We start from the raw sequence: 25,791 nt of genomic DNA on the forward strand, positions 1-25,791 counted from the left end.
AATTTTCATACTAAGTGAAGAGAGACAGAGAAAGGTAAATATCATATGATATTATCTATAATATATGTGGAATCTAAAAACAAATGAACTTACAAAACAGAAACATACTCAGACAGAGAAAACAAATTTATGGTTATCAAAGGGGATGGGTGGGGAGGGATAAACTGGGAGTATGGGATTAACAGATGTACACCGCCATATATAAAATAGATAACAATGGAAGTTCCTGTCGTGGCACAGCAGAAATGAATCCGACTAGGAACCATGAGGTTTCGGGTTCAATTCCTAGTTTTGCTCAGTGGGTTAAGGATCCGGTGTTGCTGTGAGCTGTGGTGTAGATTGCAGATGTGGCTCGGATCCCACGTTGCTGTAGCTCTGGCGTAGGCGGCAGCAACTGCTCAGATTTGACCCCTAGCCTGGGAACCTCCATATGCCATGGATGCAGCCCTAAAAAAAAGACCAAAAAAAAAAAAAAAGAAAGAAAAAAAAAGAGGTAAAAACTTTGTGCCTCAAAGGATACCATCAACAGAGAAAAGTCAACTCATGGAACTGGAGGAGGTATTTGCAAATCTGATAAGGAATTTGATACCTAGAATATACAAAGAACTCCTACAACTCAATAAAACCAAAAAATAGATAAATAAAAGATAACAAGAATTTTCTGTAAGCACAGAGTACTGTATTCAGTATCTTGTATTAAGCTATAGTGAAAAATAATTTTAAAAGTATAAATATATACATATAACCAAATCACTCTGTTGTATACCTGAAACACAATATTGTACACCAACTATACTTCAATTAAAAAAAAAAAACAAAAGACAAAAAAATGGGCCAAAGACTTGAATAGAAATTTTTTCCAAAAATGATATACAAATAGCCAACAAGCTTAAAAGATGCTCAAAAACAGTAGTCATTAGGGAAATGCAAATCAAAAACACCATGAATACTATTTCACTCCTATCAGAATGGCAATTATCAAAAAAAAAAAAACACACACAAAGAAAGTAAGTACTAGTGAGGATGTGGAGAAAGTTGAACCTGTGTGCACCTGGTAGGAATGTAAAATGGTACAGCTACTATGGAGAATAGTATGGAAGTTCCTCAAAGAGATTAAAAATAGAAATATCATACAATCCAATAATTTCACTTCTGGAATTGAAAGCAGGGTCTCAAAGAGATATCTGTATACCCATGTTCATTGCAGCCTTATTTGCAATAGCCAAAAAGTGAGAGCAACTGAAGCATCATCAACAGATGAATTGATAAACAAAATGTGATGTGAAATGGAATACTATTAGTCTTAAAACAAAGGAAATTCTGATAAATACTACAACATGGATAAGCCTTGAAGACATTATGCTAAGAGAAATAAGCCAGTGACAAAAGAGCAAGTACTATATAATTCCACTTATATGAAGTACTTATAGAATAGGTAAATTCAGAAAGACAGAAAGTAGAATGGTGGCTTTCAGGGGCTAGAAGGAGAGGGGGATGGGAAGTTATTGTTTAATGGGTATGATGCTTCAGTTTGGAAAGATAAAAAATTAGTTCTGGAGATGGATGGTTGTGATGTCTGCACAAAAATGTGATTGCATTTAATTAATGTCACTGATATGTTCATTTAAAAAGCTAAAATGATAAATGGAATTATGTATATTTTACTACAAAAAAAGTTGGTTGCTAAAACAAAAAATATATTTTCTATATAATATATATAACATAGGCATAATTATCTATATGCTTATATAATGTATTATACATAGGCATTCTGAGTTTTTTGATTTTAGAATTTTAGATAAGGGGTCTGGATGAATTAGGTTGTTGGTTTATGTCACCATGTGTTAGCAAAAACTTGTTTGCAGTAAGTATCTAGTAACTCACAAAAGTTGTGTCACAGGTGTAAATAAAACACTATTATTCTCTTGATTGAGGAATGGTCCTCTGATCTTAAGAAGTCCATTTTCTTTGACTAAGACTTGGGGAGAGGCAAAGGAACCCTGAGATTCTTGTTGATGTAACAATGACCTATCTCCAAGCTGATTCACCCTCAATTTCAAGTAGGGTTAATTGTTTTCACTGGACGTCAAATGTCATCCTTGGACCAGGGGTTTGGGATGTAAATGTTCTAAAATTAGGTTTGATGATGGTTGTACAGCTATAAATATAATAAAATTCATTGGAAGTTCCCATTGTGGCTCAGTGGTAATGAGCCTGACTAGTATCCATGAGGACTCAGGTAGTTAAAATGTGGCTCAGATCCTGCATTGCTGTGGCTGTGGGGTAGGCCAGCAGCTGTAGTTCTAATTGGACCCCTAGCCTGGGAATGTACATATGCTGCAGGTGTGGCCCTAAAAAAAGCAATAATAATAATAATAATAATAATAAAATTCATTGAATTATTTTTTTTAAAGAGTATCTGAGGTTGATTCAGGATCCTGGCAGATTTCCCCTGCAAGGCCCTGTCCATGCAGGCTTGAAAACTAGCTGAATTGAAGCTGAAGAGAAGGCCAGATTTAGGGCTGTTACCAACACTTCAACTAGGAGTCTTTCATTCGTTTGGCTCTAGACCTTTATCCTGCTTTCTAATGAGCCCTGGAATAAAAACCAGCAATTCTTTGGAAGTTTGATAGTACATAGTGGACTTCTGCTACAGTGCTCCAAAGGTGTGATGGGCAAAGGCCCCAATGATAGGGGAATGCTACTTGGACAAAAGTTTTATTAATGGCCACACTCATAGCATATGGAAGTTCCCAGGCCAGGCACTGAATCTGAGCCACAGCTGCAATCTACACCACAGCTGTGGTAATGCTGGATCCTTAACCCACTGTGCTGGCCATGGATTGAACCTATGCCTCCACAGTAATCCAAGCCACTGGAGTTAGATTCTTAACCCACTGGACCACAGTGGGAACTACCCACGTGGACAAAATTTTTATTCTAATAGTTAGAAATTACTCTAATGAGGAAAAATATATATGTAAATAAACAATATCTTAAAGCCATAATTTCACAGACATCATTGCTCATGAGAAGTAAAAAAGAGAGAAAGTGATGCATTAAGATCAATTTAAAGTAAATAAGAATATTGAAATCCAGACACCTATGGTCAATTAATCTTCGACAAAGGAGGCAAGAATATATACAACGGGAAAAAGGAAGTCTCTTCAGCACATGGTCCTGGGAAAAGTGGACAGCTGCATGTAAATCAGTGAAACCAGAACACACCCCCACACTATGCACAAAAGTAAACTCAAAATGGTTTAACGACTTAAACATAAGACATGACACTCCTAGAAGAGAACATAGGCAAAACATTATCTGACATAAACCATGCAAATGTTTTCTTAGGCCAGTCTCTCAAAGCAATAGAAATAAATACAAAAATAAATAAATGGTACTTAATCAAACTTACAAGCTTCTGCACAGCAAAGGAAACCATAAAAAAAAAAAAAGACACCTTACAGAATGGGAGAAAATAGTTGCAAACAATGCAACCAACAAGGGCTTAATCTCCAAAATGTACAAACAACTGATAGAACTCAACAACAACAACAAAAAATAACTCAATCAAAAATGGAGAGAAGATCTAAATAGACATTTCTCCAAAGAAAACATACAGATGGCCAGTAGGCACATGAAAAGATGCTCAACATCACTAATCATTAGAGAATTACAAATCAAAACTACAATGAGGTACCACCTCACGCAGGTCAGAATGGTCATCATTAATTAAGTCTACAAATAACAAATGTTGGAAAGGGTGTGGAGAAAAAGGGATCCTTCCTATACTGTTGGTGGGAATGCAAATTGGTACAACCTCTATGGAAAACAGTATGGAAATGCCTCGGAAAACTACATATAGAACTACCATATGATCCAGCAATCCCACTCCTGGGCATATATATAAAAAAAAAAACAACCCTATAATTAAAAAGATACATTCACCCCAATGCTCATTGTAGCACTACTCACAACAGCCAAGATGTGGAAACAACATAAATGTCTATGGACAGATGAATGGATTAAGGAGATGTGGTACATATACACAATAGAATACTACTCAGCTATAAAAGAGAGTAAAATAATGCCACCCACAGCAACATGGATGCAACTAGAGATTTTCATACTAAGTGAAGTAAGTCAAAGACAAATACCATGTGATATCACTTATATGTATAATCGAAAATATGACACAAATGAACTGATCTACAAAACAGAAATAGACTCACAGACAGAGAACAGACTTGTGGTTGCTAAGGGGGAATGGGAAGGGAGTGGGATGGACTGGGAGTTTGGGGTTAGCAGATGCAAACTATTACATTTAGAAAAGATAAGCAATAAGGTCCTACTGTATAGCACAGGGAAATGTCTTGGGATAAACCACTGTGGAAGGTAATATAAGAAAGGGAATGTATACATATGTATGGCTGGGTCACTTTGCTGTATATCAGAAATTGGTACAACATTGTAAATCAACTATAATATAATAAAAATTTATTTTATTTTTATTTTTTAAAATTTTATTTCATTTATTTTTTATCTTCTGTAATATTCCTCCGCTTGCTCTTCCCCCCCTTTTTTTAGTTGATTTATTTATTTTTTCTACTGTATAGTATGGTGACCCAGTTACACATACATGTATACATTCTTTTTTCTCACATTATCATGCTCCGTCATGAAATTCCATGCTTCTGGGTTGGAAAAATTAATATTGTAAAAATCGCCATACTACTCAAAGCAATCTACAGATTTAATGCAATCCCTATCAAATTACCCATGACATTTTTCACAGAACTAGAAAATTTATTTAAAAAAGGAGTATTGGCAGTGAGCTGCAATTGCAAAAAGTAAGAAGGTGGCAAGAAAAAGGCACCAATTCTCTTGGTTCCCTTGGGCACAAACTTGAGCATAGTCTATACAGCTTTTAAAAGCACAGTCCAGGAGTTCCTGTCGTGGTTCAGCGGAAACAAATCTGACCAGCATCCATGAGGACACAGGTTCAATCCCTGGCCTTGTTCAGTGTAAGGATCTGGCATTGCCATGAGCTGTGGTGTAGGTTGCAGATGCAGCTCAGATTTGGCATTGCTGTGGCTGTGGTGCAGGCCAGCAGCTACAGCTCCAATTCAACCCCTAGTCTGGGAACCTCCATATGCCACAGGTGCAGCCCCCTCCCCCCCAAAAAAATAATAATAAAAGACAAAAAGCACAGTCCATTACTCCCCTTGAAATATAGGCTATCAACCCACTGGTCATCCACCTAAAAATGCATGCCAATCCCTCCCCTGATCAACTATAAGCCCAGGTGCCATGGGCCACACCTATGAGGTGAAGGCTGGTTTCAGGTCCTTCTGCAACAATGCACCGTCTGTATCCCCCTTGATCTTGGCAAGTGAGTGTATTGGGGAAATCAGCTGGGACTGACAGAAAATAGAGGGTGTCCCTGACCATCTTCCTTTGACTCTGGGGACAGGAGCTGACCACGGGCTTAGCTGTGCACCATCATCACAAACCCCTGGTTATATGGGTGTGCTTGTGTTGAACTGGCTCTTTTGAGAGCCCAAAGTAGGGAGTGAATATTGAGTGGAAAAGTACAGCAGAGTAGTTATGGCTTCTGCCCTGATCCACACACTTCAAAACTTATACCTTAATTATGTGATACAATTTTTGAATGAGCTGGATAAAGTGACTGCCAAAAAGGACAGGGAACTGTCAACTATTCCAGTTGATGCTCTCCAACATCTAGCCAGGTTCTGGTCAATAATCCCATTTAGTAAGTTAACTCATTAGTTATCTAAGTATACGTTTTGCTCCCAGTTACCTTGAGGGATACACCAAGAAATTTCATGGCTCGAGGTCAAAAATTTTGGGCTACTTTACTAGCATTTTTAACACTGCTCTTCGGCTGCTTACTTGCTTTTATCTGCCTAAAGTATTTTTCTGGATAAAGTTACATTGGCCCATGTCTCTGGCAGAGAACTCGAGGACTTTGATTGTCTCCTTACCCATGCAAGGAAGTGGACGCTAAATTTTAGAACTTTCTGTGTTGATGACCCCTGAGCCTGGTATTCAGAAAGGTGTCCACACCAGGATCCCAAGATTTCATAAGAAAATAGCAATCCAATCTCCTGATGAGCTGACAATAAACACACTTTTTTTTTTTTTAAAGAAGCTGGACTCTGGGTACATACAGGAAGTATAATATCCAGCTCACTTCCCTGCTGCTCAATTTTAAAGAATGTTTTGGCTGAAAACAACATTATTTAAGGAAGATGCTGGGGTGGGGAATAGCAGTCTGCATTCTTCTCTCAGTCCCCTGCAACCTACCCCAGACCAACAGACAGCTCCAAGCATGGCTGCACCATTTGGTCTATGGAAGAACTTCTGGGACCACACTGCCATCAGCCCCCTAAGAGGGGCTTTGTGAAAAATAACACAGTGAATGGCAGCTCACTTCAGGCTTTTTGAGGATGTTTGGTCTCATGTCACAGAGCCCTCTCTAGGAAGATTCTCAGGGCATTTCTGTCCTACCTCAGCACTGGGAGTAATCCCGCTTAACCAGAGCAATGGGTACATTTCTATTTTGCTGACAGCATGACTCAGTACTGAGCATCCTTCCCTCAGTGCTGGCTGCAGCGGCCACCTGCAGCCTGTGAACAGAGATCCCCACTAGCTCTCAGGGTACTGACCTCTTTTGTGACTTCATCTTATCTCTCCTATTTACATTTTTCACTTTGAACTCTCTAAGCCTCAAATTCTTTATATGAAAAATGAGATTATAAAGCCTATCAGGAGAATTTTAAAAGATGTATATAAACTGCTTTGTATTCTCTGATACAAGCACTTCACATACTGTAGTAAGGGCTAACATTTACGGAGTGCTGACTATGCACCATAATTTATTCTAAGCACTTTGCAAGTATATTTAATCCTCACACAACTCTTTGAGGTTGGTGCTGGTATTATCCCCATTTTATAAATGGGCAAACGGAGGCCTGGAGATGTTAAGGAAATTGACCAAGATCTCAAACCTATCATAGGTAAAGCTTGGATTTGAACACAGGCCCCTTGGGTCTGAGCCCTTGCTCTTTACTCTGCTATGGCAACTATTTACATTAAAACTATTTCCAAAAATTCCTTTGTCTTGTTTTTCCTATGATTTATTTTCAGAGGCTGCATGAAGCTACATTTAGGTTAACTAACTTGTCCAGAACTTCCCAATTTTGTGACTTACAGTCCCATTTCCCAGGATGTCACACCCAGTAGTTTTTCCCATTATGTTGTTTATCTTTGCAGCAGGACCACAGATAACTTTTTGTGCTTCAGAAAAAAGGGTTATCTATTTATTTTTAACATACTTTTCAGCCTGTACTCACTATATTTATATAAGCTGCCTTAAATCCTTTATGGAATAAGATAGGATAAAAGAAACAGACTTTCACATGGTATTTGACACTTTGAGTTATGAGTAAGTATTAATACATACATTACCTTTATATCCTTGCTCTGTCTCCCTGAGATCAATTTTGGTTATTGGTTTGAAATCAGTATCCCATAATCGTATACACCCATCTCGCCCACCAGTGGCAAAGCCTTCTTCACAAGCATACATGCTGAAGATTCCAGACTGTTGATTAAAGCAGATAATACTCAATGTTGCAATCATTCTAAATAGTCATAATAGATTATTAAGGTGATAATTAGAACACAAAATGAAGCTAAAACAAACCAAAATTTAAAAAAAAATCCCTTGTTCTCCAGACTTGTGGCTGTCAAGGGGGAGTGGGAGGGAGTGGGATGGACTGGGCCTTTGGGGTTAGTAAATGCAAACTATTGCATTTGGAGTGGATAAGCAATGAGGTCCTGCTGTAAATCACAGGAAACTATATCCAGTCACTTGTGATGGAACATGATGGAGGATAATGTGAGAAAAAGAATGTGTTTGTGTTTGCATGTGTGTATACATATAGATGTTAAAAAATCTAATTTCTTTAGCATTAGAAAAATTCCTTGTTATCTATTGAAATCCTAGCAATAGAACAAGTAGTCATTTATAGTATCCATTTTAGCAATAGAACAAGTAGTCATTTATAATATCCATTTTAGCTAGATTAAAAATTCATGGTAACTACCAAAGCAAACTAGTTCAAGTTCTCCTTTGCTATTATTAAACTGATGAGAAGCTATAAAAAAAAATTCAGGAATTCCTTGGTTAAAGCAAATATAGAGGTCATAAATTCCTTTCTGTGATGACTGATTGTTATAAAGACAAGGGCGCAAATGTTTCAAGTAAATTCCTTTCCAAAACAATCAAGGAAAACTATGCAGGCTAGGAACACAAACACTTTTGCAGGTACAAAGATGAAAGAAAGGGACCCCAAAGAGCTCAAGCAGATACCGCTTATGCCTAAAATGAAAGCATAAATTACACTTGTGTTTGCTTGTTAAGCATCATTTGAAGATGCTCTTTCCTATCTGAAAGAGTTTCATAACTTAAAGATGCTTTTCCATGGGAAAGTGTGCTATGAGAGCACAAGGGTGACATAATATCCAGTGTAAAGAGAAATTAGGTTACTAAGGCTGCTGTTTTTACGAATGAGGACCAATACTGGCTGTTTCATACTTAGCAAAGCCAAGAAAATTGGTCTTCAACGTATGAGACAGTGAAAGATCTAAAACCATAAAGCTCTTTTGCTAAGAATTGCTTAAACGTTGCTTTACATTCGGAGGAACAGGTGATCAATTTGGAGGCAAGCCAAAGGTCTGTTGAGTTTCTCTGTATTTTACCAAATTTATATTTATTACAGCAGGCTTTACCTTTCACATTCACCTCCCCATTCTTCTGGGCATTTCCATCTTATCGTCTGTAGATGCATCAATCTATCTGTTTTAACATATTGAAAATTTAGCAGAGTACTCAGGGTCAAGTTTGTCCTGGTTCTTATGGAGCGAATCATCAAAAGAGAGGTTGTCAGTGGTTTCTGTTTGCATTTTAAGAGCTTGTTATGTGGCCATGGAAATGACGCTCTCACTCAGGGTGAGGAAAATCTGCCTTACTAATCAATGTAAAAATAATAATTGTCTCCACTCTTGCTATTCAACATATGGGCCACAGGCCAACAGCAGTGACATCATCCCAGACCCACTGAGTCATAGTCTGCATTTTAACAAGATCCCCAGGAGCCTCATAGGCACATAAAGTTTGAAATGTGCCTAGAAGATGAGACTGGTGATGAAATACTTCTAGTCTTCTGCCAAGCTGGTGCTGATGAATAACAACGCTAATCAGCCAATCAACAATTAAGGAAAAGGCTAATTAAGTTATTATGCTTTTTGAAATGTTAATTTCTTACAGGTGAAGAAAAATAATTTGGGAAATCTATCATGAATGTTTAGTGAGTGTTCAGGAGAATTGGCTGATCCTAAAGCAACGGGGGAAAAATATAGAGATTTGTGCCTTAAACTTATTTAATAAGTCATCCCCAAATTTCTCTGTGGGAGTACTTACACTATGTGCTCCTTGAATGGTGCGTATTAAATTGAGCCCTTTCCAGACATAGATGTCGCCATTTAAAGCACCAGAGTAGGTGATGTCTTCTTTGGCACATGCAAGGCAAAGGATGGTCTGAAGATCCCCTGTTTTGCCAAATATCCCTCTTTTTGCTGTCAGGGCATTTCCACAGAGTGTCCAAAACTGGAAAGTAAGTGATAAAATAAATAGACCCCCAAATAGAGTATTCCAGTGCATCTCATTATTGGTATGTTTTTGTTAATATAAAAATGTATATTAACATGTATATTACATATATTAAATGAAATGTAATTTCAATACATTTTTACATAATTTACTATAGTTGAACTAGATATAATTTAATTTGTTTTGCTGTGACAGCAGAGAATTGCAAAACACTTTATCCAACTACTAGCAGCATAAAGGAAAAACTTAATAAAAGTATTTTTAAAGCTTTCAAAGTTCAAAAATTCTAAAACTTTGCTAAGTGTTTAATGTTCATATAATATAACATGACAACAGTCACAGAGTTGGAATAAAATGGAGGAATGTTTTTGTTTAATTTCTTGTCAAAGTATAGCACCCGTAAAGGTTTATTATAGAGAAGTTTAGAAATAGGGAAAAGTGAAAAGAGGAAAAATAAATTATTCACAACCTCCTGCTAACATGTGGATATATCTTCTAGGTATTTTTTAGTATATATATATATATAATATACATAAAATGTTTCATATAAATATATTTCTATATATATAGAAATAATTTCTAACAAAAAATGTTCAAAATCTTCACTGTAGAAACATTACTCATAAATATGTTTCTAGGAGTTCCCATCGTGGCTCAGTGGAAACAAATCTGCCTAGTATTCATGAGTACACAGGTTTGATCCCTGTCCTTGCTCAGTGGGTTATGGCTCTGACGTTGCTGTGAGCTGCGCTATAGGTCACAGATGCAGCTCAGACCTTGGTTTTGCTGTGGCTGTGATGTAGGCCAATGGATATAGCTCTGACTCAACCCCTAGCCCTGGAGCTTCCATATGCCATGAGTGCGACCCTAAAAAAGACAAAAAAAAAAAAGATGGAGCTCCCGTTGTGGCGCAGTGGAAATGAATCCAACTAGGAACCGTGAGGTTGTGGGTTTGATCCCTGGCCTCTCTCAGGGGGTTAAGGACCTGGTGTTGCCATGAGCTGTGGTGTAAGTTGAAGACATGGCTCAGATCTGGCATTGCTGTGGCTGTGGCATAGGCCGGCAGCAACAGCTCCGATTAGACCCTTAGCCTAGGATCCTCCATATGCCGTGAGTGCGGCCCTATAAAGACAAAAAGACCAAAAAAAAAAAAAAAGAAAGAAATATGAGTTATATTTCCATATATCCATGTAATTGACTAGGCTTTTCAGTTTAGTTGCAAAATTTATCACGTGGAAGACCACAAGCAAAAAGCTTGGGCTACTTCATAGACAGCAGCAGGGTGATTATGTAGAAATTAAACATTTCACTTTGATATAGTTTTTTTCAGTGGATGAACTTATAACTTTACTTTCATGTATGTAGCCTCTCACAATTTATAAAGGCTCTTTACACACGTTTAGTTATTTGTTTTTTTTGTTTTTTTTTTGTTTTTGGTTTTTGCATTTTTAGGGCTGCACTTCATGGCTTTGAAGCCAATGAAGAAGATACATATAAAACAAAAGAGATCAAAAACAAAACAAAACAAAACCCAAAGGAGATCATTTTAAGGCAGCATTTTCGGGTGACATCCATATGGTAAGGGAATTCAAAGACAGAACAACACTGAATTAATTGGAATGAGCAAGAATAGAATTTGGATCAGTGGTGAGGAAGAAACTGCCGTGTGGTTTAGGAGAGCAGGGTTAGGTAAATCCAGGTGACAGGAAATGTGTGAGGGAAAATCAGTGATGAGCCTAATATTCTGTGCCTGCAGGAGAGGATAAATGGTGGTCCTCTCACAGTAGCTGGGTACTCAAGGAAGCAGTTCTGCACAGCTGCACCACCCAGGAGGGCCAGGTCTCAGGCAGCTGTGGCAGTGGTGGCGCTCAGGGAGGATCAGAGGCAGATGTGCAATCATTTGAGATGATACAAGATTCTTCTCTCCTTCGAGAAGAACATGTCAACTCTGGTCATTGGTTTCTTTGGGCATTGTTATTTTTATAAGAAGGCACTAAAGTATACATAGAAAGAATAGAAAAGAACTGGGGGAAAGATAGCTAGGTACATGCTTTTGTAAAACATTTACGTATTAACTCTGAATCTAAAAAAACCAAGAGACATTAACAACTACTGCTTGTATATGCATGCTAAAGAACTTGCTGTTCCATGGTGATGCCGAAGGCAGAATGTTCTTCTCACGGTGTCTCCCCGTGTATGAAGATTAAAAGGAGAGTAACTACTTGCTAATTAGTACCGCTTTAACTTTGGATGTGCACATCAGCCTGAGTTATTGAAATATTTCAGATGGAAATATTTCACAAAGAAGAGACCATTATCCTTAGACAGAGATTTTTCACCCAGTCAGATGGTATAATGTCAACAAGAAACACCGCAAATAATCACCGCATATATAGCTGTAATGCCAGGATAGGTATGAGATTTTCTGCAGAAAATATCATTTCTTCTTGAGAAGCACTTCGTGTTTGGAAAACATTGACAGATTAGGGCAGCAACACACCATTAAATCCCCATCAAATGAAAAAACATTGTTTACCCTTTCCCATCTCCATTCACAGACTGTAATGCAAATTCTGCCACAACTGGCAGGTACCTGGGAGCTTATCTGGCCTGAGGTGATCCCAAGGTCCCTTCAGTCTGGGTCTAGAGACTGGAGACAGCAAAAATATTCACAAACCTAGTGGGCTTGTTTTCTATAAAACCAACCAAGCAGACAATGCTCAACTGCTACTGTTTTTCAAGCATTTGTTACAGAGAACTGTAATCTGTCTGTTTGCCAAACGCTGGGGATTTGTAAAACCAGAAAGGATTTTGCTCTAGCTATAGTGAATTCACATAAAAATCTTTTCTTAGAGTGCATTGAAGAGTCTGCATTCACCTTGTGACTAGAATGATTCATTTGATGTCAGGCAGCTTTGGGGAGAAAAGGTAGGGGTCCAAGAATTGGATGTACAAAACACAGATTGTGAAAATAATTTATTAAAGCCTGCTGAATTTTGTTGTGGATTTCCTTCCAAATAAAATTAATAAAGAATGGCTGCATGAGCATTTGCCAATTCTTCCATTTGAGGTAAAAAATGCTTGTTTTTGTTTAGGGAAAATGCTTAAGCCTGCTAAACCACAATTAACAAATTTAACAGGACAAACAGCTCTTAGTGTATTCAAAGAAGTTCCAGGGTTTTATCAATTAAAGCAGCTAATCTATTATTTTTGATAATGTGATTTTTGGGTGGCAGCAGGAGATGGGGGGGGGGGAGCTAGACCAAGGTAGATCATTGAAGTAATTTCTAAGAGAAAAGAGCTTGACAAAGGGAGCCAGAGACTGAATTTAAATCTTATTTGTGACACTATTTTTGTGGTCTTAGGAAACGGGAAAAGAAATAAATATTACTGTGCCCCTGCTGGTTCCAGACACTGTTAAATGTAACTCAATAAATTCAGGAGGTAGTTATCCCCATCACCTCCCCCCCCATTTTTTTCTTTGTTTTTTGTTATTTTGGAGGGGAAGAAATTCAGCCTTAGAGAAAATAATTTTCCCACAATCAAATAGAAGGAGAAAGAACCTGGGTTCAAGTCAAACAGCCTCCCAGGTCTTGGCCTCCTCTGTGGAATATGCAAGCTAGATGATGGCCCCCAGGTCAGGGTCCCAGACTTCCAGACAGCCATCACAGACTGACGGAATCTGGCACATCTTGAGCTTGCTTGTGACTGAAAGAACAACTCAATGCCTCTTCTGTATGCTAGACTGATAGGAAACTCATGTTGGCAGATAAACATCCTTGATTAATACACACTGTTAAAGGAATTAACATGTAATGGCTACCATGTATTTTATGGCCAAAATATTTCAAAATATTTGTTCTCTCAGAAAGAAAATTAAGAGGTTCTTGGATGATGAAAAAGTGGACAGTCTTTGGATATGCTAATGAGCCAAGGAGCTTTCTGCTCCCCAGACCCATGATTCCATGGGAGACCAGCTCCTGACTGAAATGCAGCCCCTCCCTGGGTTCTGCTGCCTTCCAAGCCCAGATTACCAAATTCACCTGCCCATCAGGGTGCAGCTCAAATAGCATCCCTTCACAAAACTCTCAACACTTCTCTAACCAGGATCCGGAATCTCTCTGTTAGCCCTAGAGAATTTGGTTTTGCCTCTCTTTCAGAATGTTCTGCTCGACTTTAAACAAATTGAAAATAGGGCCAGTTTTTATTCTTTCACATGGTACAAACTCAACTGAACCTTATCAAATTTAATGTGTTTTCTAGTCTTTCAGGTGGACTCTATAAATTATGAAGAAGGATCCTCCAACTATTGATGAAGCAAAAAGTGCCTTTTCAGCAGACATATTCCCAGGGTAAAAAAATCAGCTTTTTGAACAAGGATTGTAAAATGCCTATGAAGCCCTAAGGACATCTGATACTTCTGAATGGTAGGACCTATAGTCTTATCTTTCCCCCTCTTATTTTCATTACTTTTTTCTTGTTTTGGAAGAAATACATGTTATTATAAAATAATTTTAAAATAAAGGGAAAATTTACCAACTCACTACCCAAAGATAACTGTTAACATTTTGAGATATCCTTCCAGTTTATTTAAAATACACAAGAGTATATCTTTTTTTTTTGTCTTTTTGTTTTTTGCCATTTCTTGGGCTGCTCCCGCGGCATATGGAGGTTCCCAGGCTAGGGGTCGAATCGGAGTTGTAGCCGCCAGCCTATGCCAGAGCCACAGCAATGTGGGATCTGAGCTGTGTCTGCAACCTACACCACAGCTCACGGCAACGCCGGATCCTTAACCCACTGAGCAAGGCCAGGGATTGAACCCGCAACCTCATGGTTCCTAGTCGGATTCGTTAACCATTAAGCCATGATGGGAACTCCAAGAGTATATCTTTAAAATATACAAAGTCACAAATTTATCTCACCAATAAATAGACTGCAAATAGATCTTAAATATGTCTAATAACATTAAATAATCTCCAAAAACATGATTATAATGATTGCACAGTATTTCTTCATATGGATGTACCATATTTAATCACCTCAGGGCAGCTAGGTGGTTCACGTCTTTTGTTTGGTTTTATTTGCTATTGATAACTTATTTAGCAATGAACCCATGCTTAGTTCACACTCTGAAGAATTTCCTTGGGATAAATTACAAAATAAGAAATTACTGACTGTGTCGCTTTGGCACCTACACTAAAATTGGGATGAAATGACTGGTTCAAGGATATCAACATTCCTAAGGCTATTGACAGATAATGCCAAATTTCTGGACTGAAAAACCATACTCCTCTACCCCTCCACTAGCAAGGTTTGAGAGCGTTCATTCACAAAATCTTTCCCAATACCAGGTACATTTTAATCATCATTTTGTTATTTTAAAATATATATTCCTTAAGTATTAATGAGATTTAGTGTTTTCATGTGTCTATTAGCAGACAACTGACAAAAACAGAAATATTGTTGATATTCTTTATCCATTCTATAGCTTTGCTAGAGGTCTTTGCATTTCAAGAACAAGCCAACATTCCATGTTTGCTACTTATACTTTGCTAGTTTGTGGTCTGCCTCTAACTTCTAGGGAGTAAGGAGAAGGTAGACAGAATATTTTAGTATTTATATAGTTGAATATATAATATTATCCTTTGATGGAAGAAATTTTCACCCATCAGGGTAGGGGACAGCCATTCTGGCTTACATATGATTTGGCCTGAGCTTTATGTCAACTAGAACGGCCTGACTTACGGCCTGTCAAGCATACATTGTACATCTGCTTTAACCATTAAAGAAAAGAATGCATTTTCCAGGAATAAAGAATGTCCTTTTTGAGGATAGGGATGAATGTCTCTCTTCCTATGACACCCATGCTACTACTCCTTTAAAGAAAATGTTCCCTTCCCAGATGCCAAGGTCACGCTGACTCTCTGTATATGTACTAATCTGTAGCTATGCATCTCTGTTGAAACGTTGAAGGATTATACCCCTGTCATGTTTGATGTATGTATGGTCTTTGTTCAGACAAAAATATAAAACTGTACTGAAAACCACGTTTCTCCAGAGTTCTTTCTTCCTTCGTGGAAACTGCCCTCCTGGGCTAATCCTCAGCCTGGCTCAAAGAAAACTCCCTTATTATAGACTATTTATTGATTATTGTGTCAACATCTTTATGGTTTCTTTCTTTGCTTTTACATTTAGAAAGGCCTTTCTCCACCTTGAGAGTAAAGATTTACTTTATACATTCCTCTAGCTATTTTATATGTTGTTTATAACATTTAACTTTTTAATTCATAATTAATTTCTTTTAGTACATGGTAGGCAGTAATAACATACAACAAGAATAATAAATTGTTCTAGTGCTTACTTGTCAGAGATACAATTTTTAAATTCTAAATTGTCATATATATTAAAGTCTGTTTCCCAGCTTTGTTTCTTTTTAGTTGGTGTTTATTTATCCCTACCCGAGTCTCATACCATTTTAATTTCTGAAACTTCATAATATGCTTTTCTAAATAATAGGGCATATTCCTCTTCACTATTCTTTTTTTATCTCAAAATTCTTGGTTATTTGCACTCCTTTATCCTTCCAGAATAACTTAGAATAATTTAAAGGGAAATGTTGTCAGATAACAACAGAACTTATAATAAAGATTCTAACTTAACTTATAATAAATACAAATTAATTTGGAGATAAATGATGCACTTATAATTTTTAGACTTCAAGTCCAGAATCAAAGTTATCTATTTTCTCAAGGCTTCTTTTACATTCCTCTGTAAAGTTTTATAATATCTTTTTGGGGGGGGGGCTGCAACCACAGCATATGAAAGTTCCTGTGCCAGGGATCAAACATGCACCTCAGCAGTAACTCAAGCCACTGCAAAGACAATTCCAGATCCTTCGTCCACTGTGCCACATTAGGAACTCCTAATAGTATTTAAGTCTTGCATAATTCTTGTTATATTTACTTCTGAGCAGTTTAGTATCTATCCTTTTGTAACCATTTAGTACGAATAATGGGAGGGATCATGAAAAACTAGATTAAAAGAAGAACAAAAAAGAAGTGAGAAACAGGAGGAGTTGGTTGAGGAGTTTGTAGCAGCAGAGATCCATGCATGCTCTATTTAAGCAAGTGATCCTTATATTCTTTTATTAATGGCCTTAAACTTATATTATCTACAAATCTATAGACAGAACATACTGGGCCATATCCCAGGGCCCAGGAGACATTTTTGCTCCATTGGAGCAAAGGATGTTGATGGTGTTAATTTTGCTACCTGTTTAACAAAATAGAGCGAAGCAAGTAGAGGCAGGTGCTGGGCCACTAGCAGTATTCCGGGCTATATTGTCTACAGGGAGACAGAGGCATTAAAAACCAAAGGCCCAGGTAGGTTTGTGCTATGCCTCTCTCTCCTTCTATGCCCAAAACAACATGGCACTTTTTCTCAGAGAACATACCAACATGTCAGAGTTTTGGCATGCAATATGTGTAAATATTCATCACAATGTAAAAACAATTCATAAAGTTAAAATCAGAATGGTTTTTAAACATTCAATCCTAAAAGTATTGTGAGCCTTCCATGTAATATTTAATTAACATAAACTTTTCTTTCTAGCTGCCTGCTGAGCACTTCACTTGATTATTGTTGCACTGCATTTCTGAGAGCCTATCAACTGATGTTGGCTGGCTTTAGAATCAGAGAAGCAAATAAGAAGTCTCTAAATTTAAGGGGGGAAAACGTGAAGTCTAGTAGTTTCTCAATACCAAATAACATATATATTATACATATATATATACACACACATATAAAATTATTTTCATAGAAGGTGCTGAAAGTTTTTAAAAAATTAACTACTTTACCTTAATATGTTTTACTCCACAGCTAACCACTCTGTTTGGCTGATATGGATCCCAGGAAATGTCAAAAATCTGTTTAAAAAAAGATTAAAAGTTGCTCTGTTGATCATTCATGTGTTTTTGTCTTCTTTCAGATACTGTCCAATTGCCAAGATTGTCCACTAACAACTCAGAACACAATGTTACCTGCATGAATGGGGGATTTGGCTTTGGAGCTGAGTCAGGAATTGCTAATACACTTTTTATCACCATGTGCCTACATACCCTAGGCCTGAATAAAGAAGTAATAATTAATCACCATCACTGAGAACAAACTGGTGTCATATATTTAACTCTGTCTATCCAGGGTAAACAAATTGTGACGATTTAGGATAATTTTTTGATCAAATTTTCACTGGTTCTCCACAATTCAAATAAAACACTTCTGAGATAGCTTCACAATGAAAATAAGAATGGCAGTTGTTTAAAGTGCATATTCCCCCAGCCTACATGAGAGATTCTGATCAAGTGGATCTGAAATTGGGTCCAGGCGCCTGCATATTTAAACACATCACAAGAGATTCTGAGGCAGGTGGTCCATGGACAACATTCTGTGAATCTCTAATAGAAAGAAAGATCAATTGTCAGAGGCAGAGTCTGGACTACAAAAAGAGCTCAGGCTGTCAACTTCTCTTCACATAGGAATGAGCTATTGTTCCAATCAACAGAGACAGAAGGAGGCCCTGTAACTTTTGGTTAGGTAGATGGGAACAATTAGGGACTACAGAAAGAGCACAGAAGAAAGGAAATTTGGTAAAAAGTACCAAAGATCCAAGTGCCCATTTTAGCTATGTGAGCTCAGGCAAGTCTTAGCATCTCTAACCTTAACCTCATCTTCTCAAAAATGAATGACACCACCTGAGTTCTGTTGTGAGGTCAATTAAGATAATATGTGTACAATCATTTTGAAGGCTATAAAGCACTCATTATACAAATTAGTGCTAGGGAGTAAGTATTTTAGCTATTAAAATTATCTTGAAAATAAGCTTTTGCTTGTGAGCAGCCAATAATAATTCATACTGGCATCAATAATAAAGAACAAAACTCTGCATAATACAAATTATTGGGTCTGGGAGAACAGTGTTCTAAAAGTGGTAGTTCATTAAAACATTTTAGGCTCTTAAAATTAGAGTTCTCACTAGATAGCATTGTACTTTTCACAATTTACTCTTATCAAGAAAGTGTACAGTACAATAACAAGACAATAGGAAAGTCATGAGTTTGATCCAGTCCAATTCAACTTACTTTAGAAGATATAATGAAAATAAATAGTAATATCTAAAATTCAAATACCACAAATACTTTCAACCTGCTCATTAAGTACCAAGTTAATAGCAATATCTAGAGGTAAAGCCTCAGCGTTATGGTGCTGTAAAATCTGCTGAGGGGACTCTTATGTGTAGCCAGGGGTGGGAGCCATTTGGGTGCCAGGCCTTTTCCAACACTAAAGTTCCATTGCTGGTCACTCCTGGACTTTCAGAGGACTTAATCCTCAAATACAATTTGCCCAAATGTGCATCAACAAGTATGCGGCCCCCTTAAAATGACAAGTCTCCCTAGACAAATGTGCCATTCACATAAAAAAAAAATTTGTTAGAATTCACATCAAGCAAGAGGCAGTGAATTTAATATTTAATTAGATCCTCATTCTGCATGGAGTTATACTGTTCAGAAATACAGAACAACTAGGAATCAATGTAAAACAGTCATGCAAATTCATTTTTTAAAATTAGGCAATCGGGATAATAAAGTTGCCAAATTTATTTTAATTATGCCAGACAGACACTAGAGAAATAGATTTCTGACCAGGTAATACACGCGTCTGCTTCCTATCCTATTTTGCCAGCTATGACTATATGGAATTACCATTTCTGATCACACTCACTTGAATGTGAATGGTAAGCAGGCCACAATTGACATTTCAAGTTCTCAAACATAACAAAAAAATCATATAGTTGTCATTACATTCATTTGAAATTCAAATGTATACACTTGTAAACATATTTTTGTGAATATTATTTTCTAACAACTATTTCCATTTCTAAATGAATACACCTAAATGATACACATAATTTCAAATTCAAGTCTGTTTGCATCCTAAATGCCAAATGCCAGTATCAAAAACTTGTTTTGCCTATGAAAAGCAGTAACAATTTAAATAAAGCATCTGATCACCAGAAGAGATCATCCTAATATAGCTACTAATCATAAATTAATTTTTATAAACACCAAATTTTTAAGTTGAATATGGAAGGGAAAATCTCCATGTGGCAAATTTACTTTAAAAAACAATGCAAGAACAAAATAATGCCATGTGCAACAATATGGATGGAACTAGAGACTCTCATACTAAGTGAAGTAAGTCAGAAAGAGAAAGACAAATACCATACGAATCACCTATATCTGGAATCTAATATACAGCACAAATGAACCTTTCCACAGAAAAGAAACTCATGGACTTGGAGAACAGACTTGTGGTTGCCGAGGGGGAGGGGGAGGGAGTGGGATGGACTGGGAATTTGGGGTTAATAAATGCAACCTATTGCCTTTGGAATGGATAAATAATGAGATCCTACCGTACAGCATTGGGAATTATATCTAGTCACTTATGATGGGGCATGATGGAGGATAATGTCAAAAAAAGAATATATATATGTATGTATGACTGGGTCACCTTGCTGCACAGTAGAAAACTGACAGAACACTGTAACCCAGCTATAATGGAAAAAAATAATCATTAAATAAAAAAAAAACTGTACAACTGTGCTGTACAGTAGAAAATTGACAGAACACTATAAACAAACTATAATGGAAAAAATAAAATCATTAAAAAAAAGAAATAGTACCACTTTGAGATTCCCTATTGCAGCTGCCCTACAGTAATGAAACCTGCATGTCTTGATATAACGAGGTCTTCTTACCCGGTCGGAGTGGCCAGTGGCTGAAGCCAGAAGTTTTCCCTTTCTCCAGTCCCAAATGCAGACTGTGTTTTTGGCATCCAATCCCACAGAGGCTAAACGCTAAGCATAAGAACAATAATTTAACACCTAAAAATGATAGGAAGATTTCACATTATCCATGCTTTCACTAAGTGGTTCTTATTACCTACTTTGGGCCAGTCCTTGAATTTCTTATGAAAAAAAAATGATTTCTCAAAAATCCATCTTGATTCCAAAATTGAAGATATCACAATAGATATTGTTCCATTAGCATATACTAAAATTGCAACAACCTGAAACCTATAAACAATCTGTCCTTCTTAAATATAGGAAATATATGAGCAGAATCTCATGAAGGCTTTGATTAATCAGTGGAAATCACAGGAACAGAACTTAAAGGCAGGGCTTAAAATTTTTAAGATCTTAATGTGATTTTAAGAGTCCAGCATTCTATGGTCTAAAAGCTTCGTCAGACTGTTAAAATGAAAGGGTTTGACAAACACGTGGAGAAGAAATACCATAAATGAACATTATTTTCATTCTTTTTAATTCTCAAAATTTCACAAACATTTGAAGTGACTACAGAAGGATGTATAATTTTAGTAAAAATAATTTGGTACTTCACCTTCCAGTATAAATTCTTTGGAGTCAGATCAGAACTAGTCCTCAAAGGCAAAAGAAAATACAACACCTGAGTATATACAAAGTCAACAGTGTCAAAATGCATACTCGGGACACCAAATTCAGAGCTTTCCAGCAGCATACCACTCTAAGGAAAGAGTGCTATATAATAGGCAGGGGTCTGGGCTGGGAGTAGATTTGGCTTCTCTTTTGACTTTATGAGTACATAGACATAAGAACTTAGAAAATTGACTCCTCAGTTTTTTCAACTGCAAAATGAGTGTAAAAAATTTTTGGGGGGGTCTACAAAGTGGTATTGTTGCATGGATCAGTGAAGTAATGTAAGCCAAAGGGTTTTATACATAATTATTGGCCAAGTAAAAGTATGTGAGCTTGTGTATTTCACCAAGCATATCTGTGCATCTAGTGCAATAATAGCCAGATATGGCTAAATGTATAATGTATTGTTATGCCGACATTACTCAGGTTTCTTTACTATCAGTGGTTTCTGCTAGGAATTTTTAGTATTAAAAATATACATAGTTTGAGGTTTTAAAATGTGCCCTTAATGAAAAGAGGTCTTTGCTGTGATTTTCAATTGAGGGTTCCAGCAATGGAAATGATTGTAAGATATGGTTGTATCTTTATCTATATATGAAAATTTAAAGTGGGTGAATTTCATTCAGCTTATTTTTTCTTTTCTCTTATGTAGAAAAGGCAGTCAACAGAAATATGGGCACTAAAGTAAAAGCCACATGAGAAATGTGAAAAAGATTGAGGAAAAATCCAAAGGAAATCTATTTTGTATGACAGGCCTCATTGCTACCTTAAAAGCATTTCTTTTGCCTTTTGTAGCTTGTGAGGTGATGGGCCATTTGTCATTTTCTAAATATCACTCAATTTCAGGGAACTCTGTCCAAGGAAAAAGGCAGATCTGAAGCAATAGGCATCAACAAGCCATGAAATCCATCACAGCAAACAGGAGGTTATTTTTCTCAACTGACAGTTGACAAAGTACCATGCAGTCCACCCCTACCTCCACCTTCAAAATGGAACCTAAAACATTAGCTAAGATTCTAACACAAAATAACATGGACAAAAAAGCTATAGCTGGATTGATTTCTCCCTGCTGTATTACGTTTTTTCTTGTGATGCTTCAGAATAAATTCTCATGAAGAATGTTTGCTAGAAAAACAAAATCAGATAAGAGGATGTGCATGTAAATTAACTTCTAAGCGTTCATTTACACTGGTACATGGGTATGCATTCTGACACTTTCATTCAATTTAGTCAGGAAGTCAATAACTGCAAATCTGAATAAATGCCACTATCCAGGGATTTCTCCTGGATGGAATTTATGCATTATCCTGACTAGGCTGGATGGGATTATAGAGTAGTTCAAACATAGATACCAGGGGTCTACATATGTACTGAATCTAGTTCTAGAAAGAAAAATGAATAGAATGATCACTACTTTTTCAAAAGAGCAGAAAACACCAAGTAAATGTTAACTGTTTAAAAACGACTCAGGAGTTCTCCTGTGAAGCAGTGAGTTAAGAATCCAGTGTTCTCATTTCAGTGCCTTAGGCTGCTGCTGTGGTGCAGGTTCGATCCCTGGCCTGGGGACTTCCACATGCTATAGGTGTGGCCAAAAAAAAATTTTTTTTTAATACAAATAAAAAGTGACGATGTGGCTTCAATCCCTGGCCTTGCTCAGTGGGTTAAGGATCTGGTGTTGCCATGAGTTGAGGCATGGGTCGCAGAGGCAGCCTGGCTCCCTCACTGCTGTAGCTGTGGTACAGGCCTGCAGCTGTAGCTCTGATTCAACCACTAGCCCAAGAATTTCCATATGCTGTAGGTGTGGCCCTAAAAAGCAAAAACAAACAAACAACAAAAGAACACTCAAACCAGCTCCAGTCCTATCATCTGCTGCATGACCCATAAACTCTCAGCTTGTTCAATCAATCTTCTAGGAATAATTTCATAAGGCCTTCCACAATAGGGACTTAGCTAAGTAACTTGTGAAATTTACCAGAAAACAGACTGAAGGAATTAACTGGCATAAATATGAAGGGTGAAAGGGACAGAGGGAGGTGTCCTAGGAATATGGGAGAAGGCTAGGGAAAAAAGACACAGCCTTAGTGAGGAGGTGAGTGCAGGGGGAGCCAGGAATGAGGCCTCTATGTTTCTTTTCCCTTCTCTATAATGTATTTTTCAAACTAAGATATAATTGATATTCATAACACATTACAAGTCATTTCTCTCAAGTTTGCTAGAAAACCAAGGAAAGAGAGACACTTGTTGGCGGAGGAGACTTGGAAGGCTTCCTGAAGACCTTTGAAGTGTCTTGGAAGAATGAGTCACTTTAAGGGGCAAAGAGGGTGAGCAGAGCACCACTGGAGGAGAGGGTAGCATGAGAAAGGGTCTGGAGGTGGACAAGTTCCACATCTAACAGGGGAATCTCAATGACTTGTCCAATTTGACTGCATGGGAATAGCAAAGAGGAGGCCAGAATGCTGGTTAGCCTGGAATACACAGCCACAAAGTGTGGACTTCATTCAGGCGGCACTCCAAGTTCCTGTTGTCTTTAGACAATGCTTGGTTACTTTTTCAGGTAGTGAAATGCATTAACAAGATATTGGCTGTGAGGAGACCAGTTAGGAGGTTATATAAATTGTCATACATGACACAGATTTGGAACATAAAGGATGGTGGTGGAGAGAATGAATGTAAGAGTTACTATAAAGAAACTAATAAATGCACACAAATCAGCGACTGCTTGAATTGGGCGGAGTGGGTAGGGAGGAAGAGTTAAAAGTCATCTCAAAGTTAAAGATCAAAGTGAATTTTCTCAATGAACTGTTAGAAGGTGATGTTGTCTCCTGAAATCAAGGGGACAACATAGCTTGAGGTCTGTGAAAAGGGTTTGGTCCAGTTTGTATTCTAATTGTATTCCAAACGGAAATCTAACATTAGAAGACAAAGTAGAATCGCTGAGTTACCACGGACCCAATAAACATGAATTCACAACTTCCTTTCTGGGGGCTTCTTAAGCAGATGGTGAGACTGGGGTACCAAAACCAGTTCTTATCCAAAGCTGGTGCCATGAGCTTGGAAAAGGACCAAGCAAGTGAGGATTCTAGGAGGCTGACAAGAGGAGACAGCAACGGTTGATAGACTTTCTCAGCTATAGGCTATGCACATTATAATTCTAGGTGACGTGTAAGAAGTCCCCAAAGAAAGTGAAAATGGAAAAAGATACATACCTGTCCATCTGAATCGAAAGCCAGGCAGGCCACTCCATGTGTGTGGACATCTTTAAGAATAGACACAGTCTGGACATTATAGGAATCCCATATACATATATATGGTTCCTTCCCAACTTGGCCAGTTGCAACAAGAGTTTTATCTGGGTGTAAGGCAAGGCTGAAAAAGAAAAATGCCTCTTTTCACATCTTCCTACTGAACAAAGTTAAGAAAAATATTGATTATTTTTATCCGCATTTCTCATTTTTATCATCTAACAAGATAATTCCAAGAGAAAGAGTCCAAACTGTCCCCAAAGTAATTAATTAGCCAATTGGTCTAAAAAGAAATGTTCAACTTTGGCAGAGAGGCTTAGCACAGTTTAACAATAATTTTATCTGATCTTACTACATTTGGTCACCAAATCAAACACATTATAATTCTGTGATTAGAAAAACCTTCTTTATTCTATAATTGCCTTATATCATGATATTTACTTACTAGTTTTGAAAATAGTACTCAGTTTTCAAGTTAGATTTGACTTTAATTTGGAAAAAAAAAATGCTATTGCCAGGAGAAAGTGCACTTCTCAGAATTAAACCTGCCCGCCTAAGAATCTCAATAGGATTTCAAAGCATGGAAGGGTCTCAGAGATAAGGGTTGTTTTTGTCTCTGTTGCCATAGATGATGCATTCTAAGTGAAAATTTCTATTTTACATAAATCACTGTGATACTAAGAAAACCACAAATTACTATGCTTGTGGCTCGTGTAGAATTTTCCCTGAGTCTGTACTCCAATCAAAATAAAACTTTGTCAAATGCCAAGTAGAATTTCAAGGAATCTGTTGCAGTCAAGAGGAGGAAACGTAATCATTATTATTCCTAGATAGGAAATCACTCTGATGGTTTAAACTCATTGTGTTAACAAGTTGTGCCTTTCTAAAAATAGTTGTTGGGAATTTCAAAAACAAAACCAGGGAGTTTGCGTCGTGGCTCAGTGGTTAACGAATCCGACAAGGAACCATAAGGTTGTGGGTTTGATCTCCAGCCTTGCTCAATGGGTTAAGGATCCGGCGTTGCCGTGATCTGTGGTGTAGTTCGCAGAAGCGGCTAGGATCCCGCGTTGCTGTGGTTCTGGCTCTGGCATAGGCCAGCAGCTACAGCTCTGATTTGACCCCTAGCCCGGAAACCTCCATATGCCGTGGGAGCAGCTCAAGAAATGGCAAAAAGACAAAAAACAAAACAAAACAAAACAACAACAAAAAAATACAAAACCAGAGCACACTGCCTATATGAAAAACTAGCAGATGACTCTGTTGACACAATAAACAAAATAATTTTTTTTCCTTTTCAATTTCAACATCTGTTTACACAGCTAACAGGTAATGTAGAATTT

The 25,791-nt window shown here is 37.4% G+C and overlaps 1 protein-coding gene across 1 annotated transcript in view; it reads right to left on the reverse strand.

Moving 5' to 3' along the window:
* The window catches only part of EML6 (EMAP like 6), a 290,302-nt gene that overhangs the window by 131,103 nt on the left and 133,408 nt on the right, over window positions 1-25,791 (reverse strand). Inside the window, exons 2-6 of the mRNA XM_047782077.1 lie at window positions 24,416-24,575; window positions 20,511-20,609; window positions 17,554-17,622; window positions 9,509-9,694; window positions 7,492-7,627 (exon numbers count right to left, since the gene is read on the reverse strand). Of these exons, the coding sequence (XP_047638033.1) occupies window positions 7,492-7,627; window positions 9,509-9,694; window positions 17,554-17,622; window positions 20,511-20,609; window positions 24,416-24,575 (650 nt within the window). The remainder of the gene's footprint in view (window positions 1-7,491; window positions 7,628-9,508; window positions 9,695-17,553; window positions 17,623-20,510; window positions 20,610-24,415; window positions 24,576-25,791) is intronic.

The sequence above is a fragment of the Phacochoerus africanus genome, chromosome 5 (assembly GCF_016906955.1).
Source record: "Phacochoerus africanus isolate WHEZ1 chromosome 5, ROS_Pafr_v1, whole genome shotgun sequence".
Lineage (NCBI taxonomy): Eukaryota > Metazoa > Chordata > Mammalia > Artiodactyla > Suidae > Phacochoerus > Phacochoerus africanus.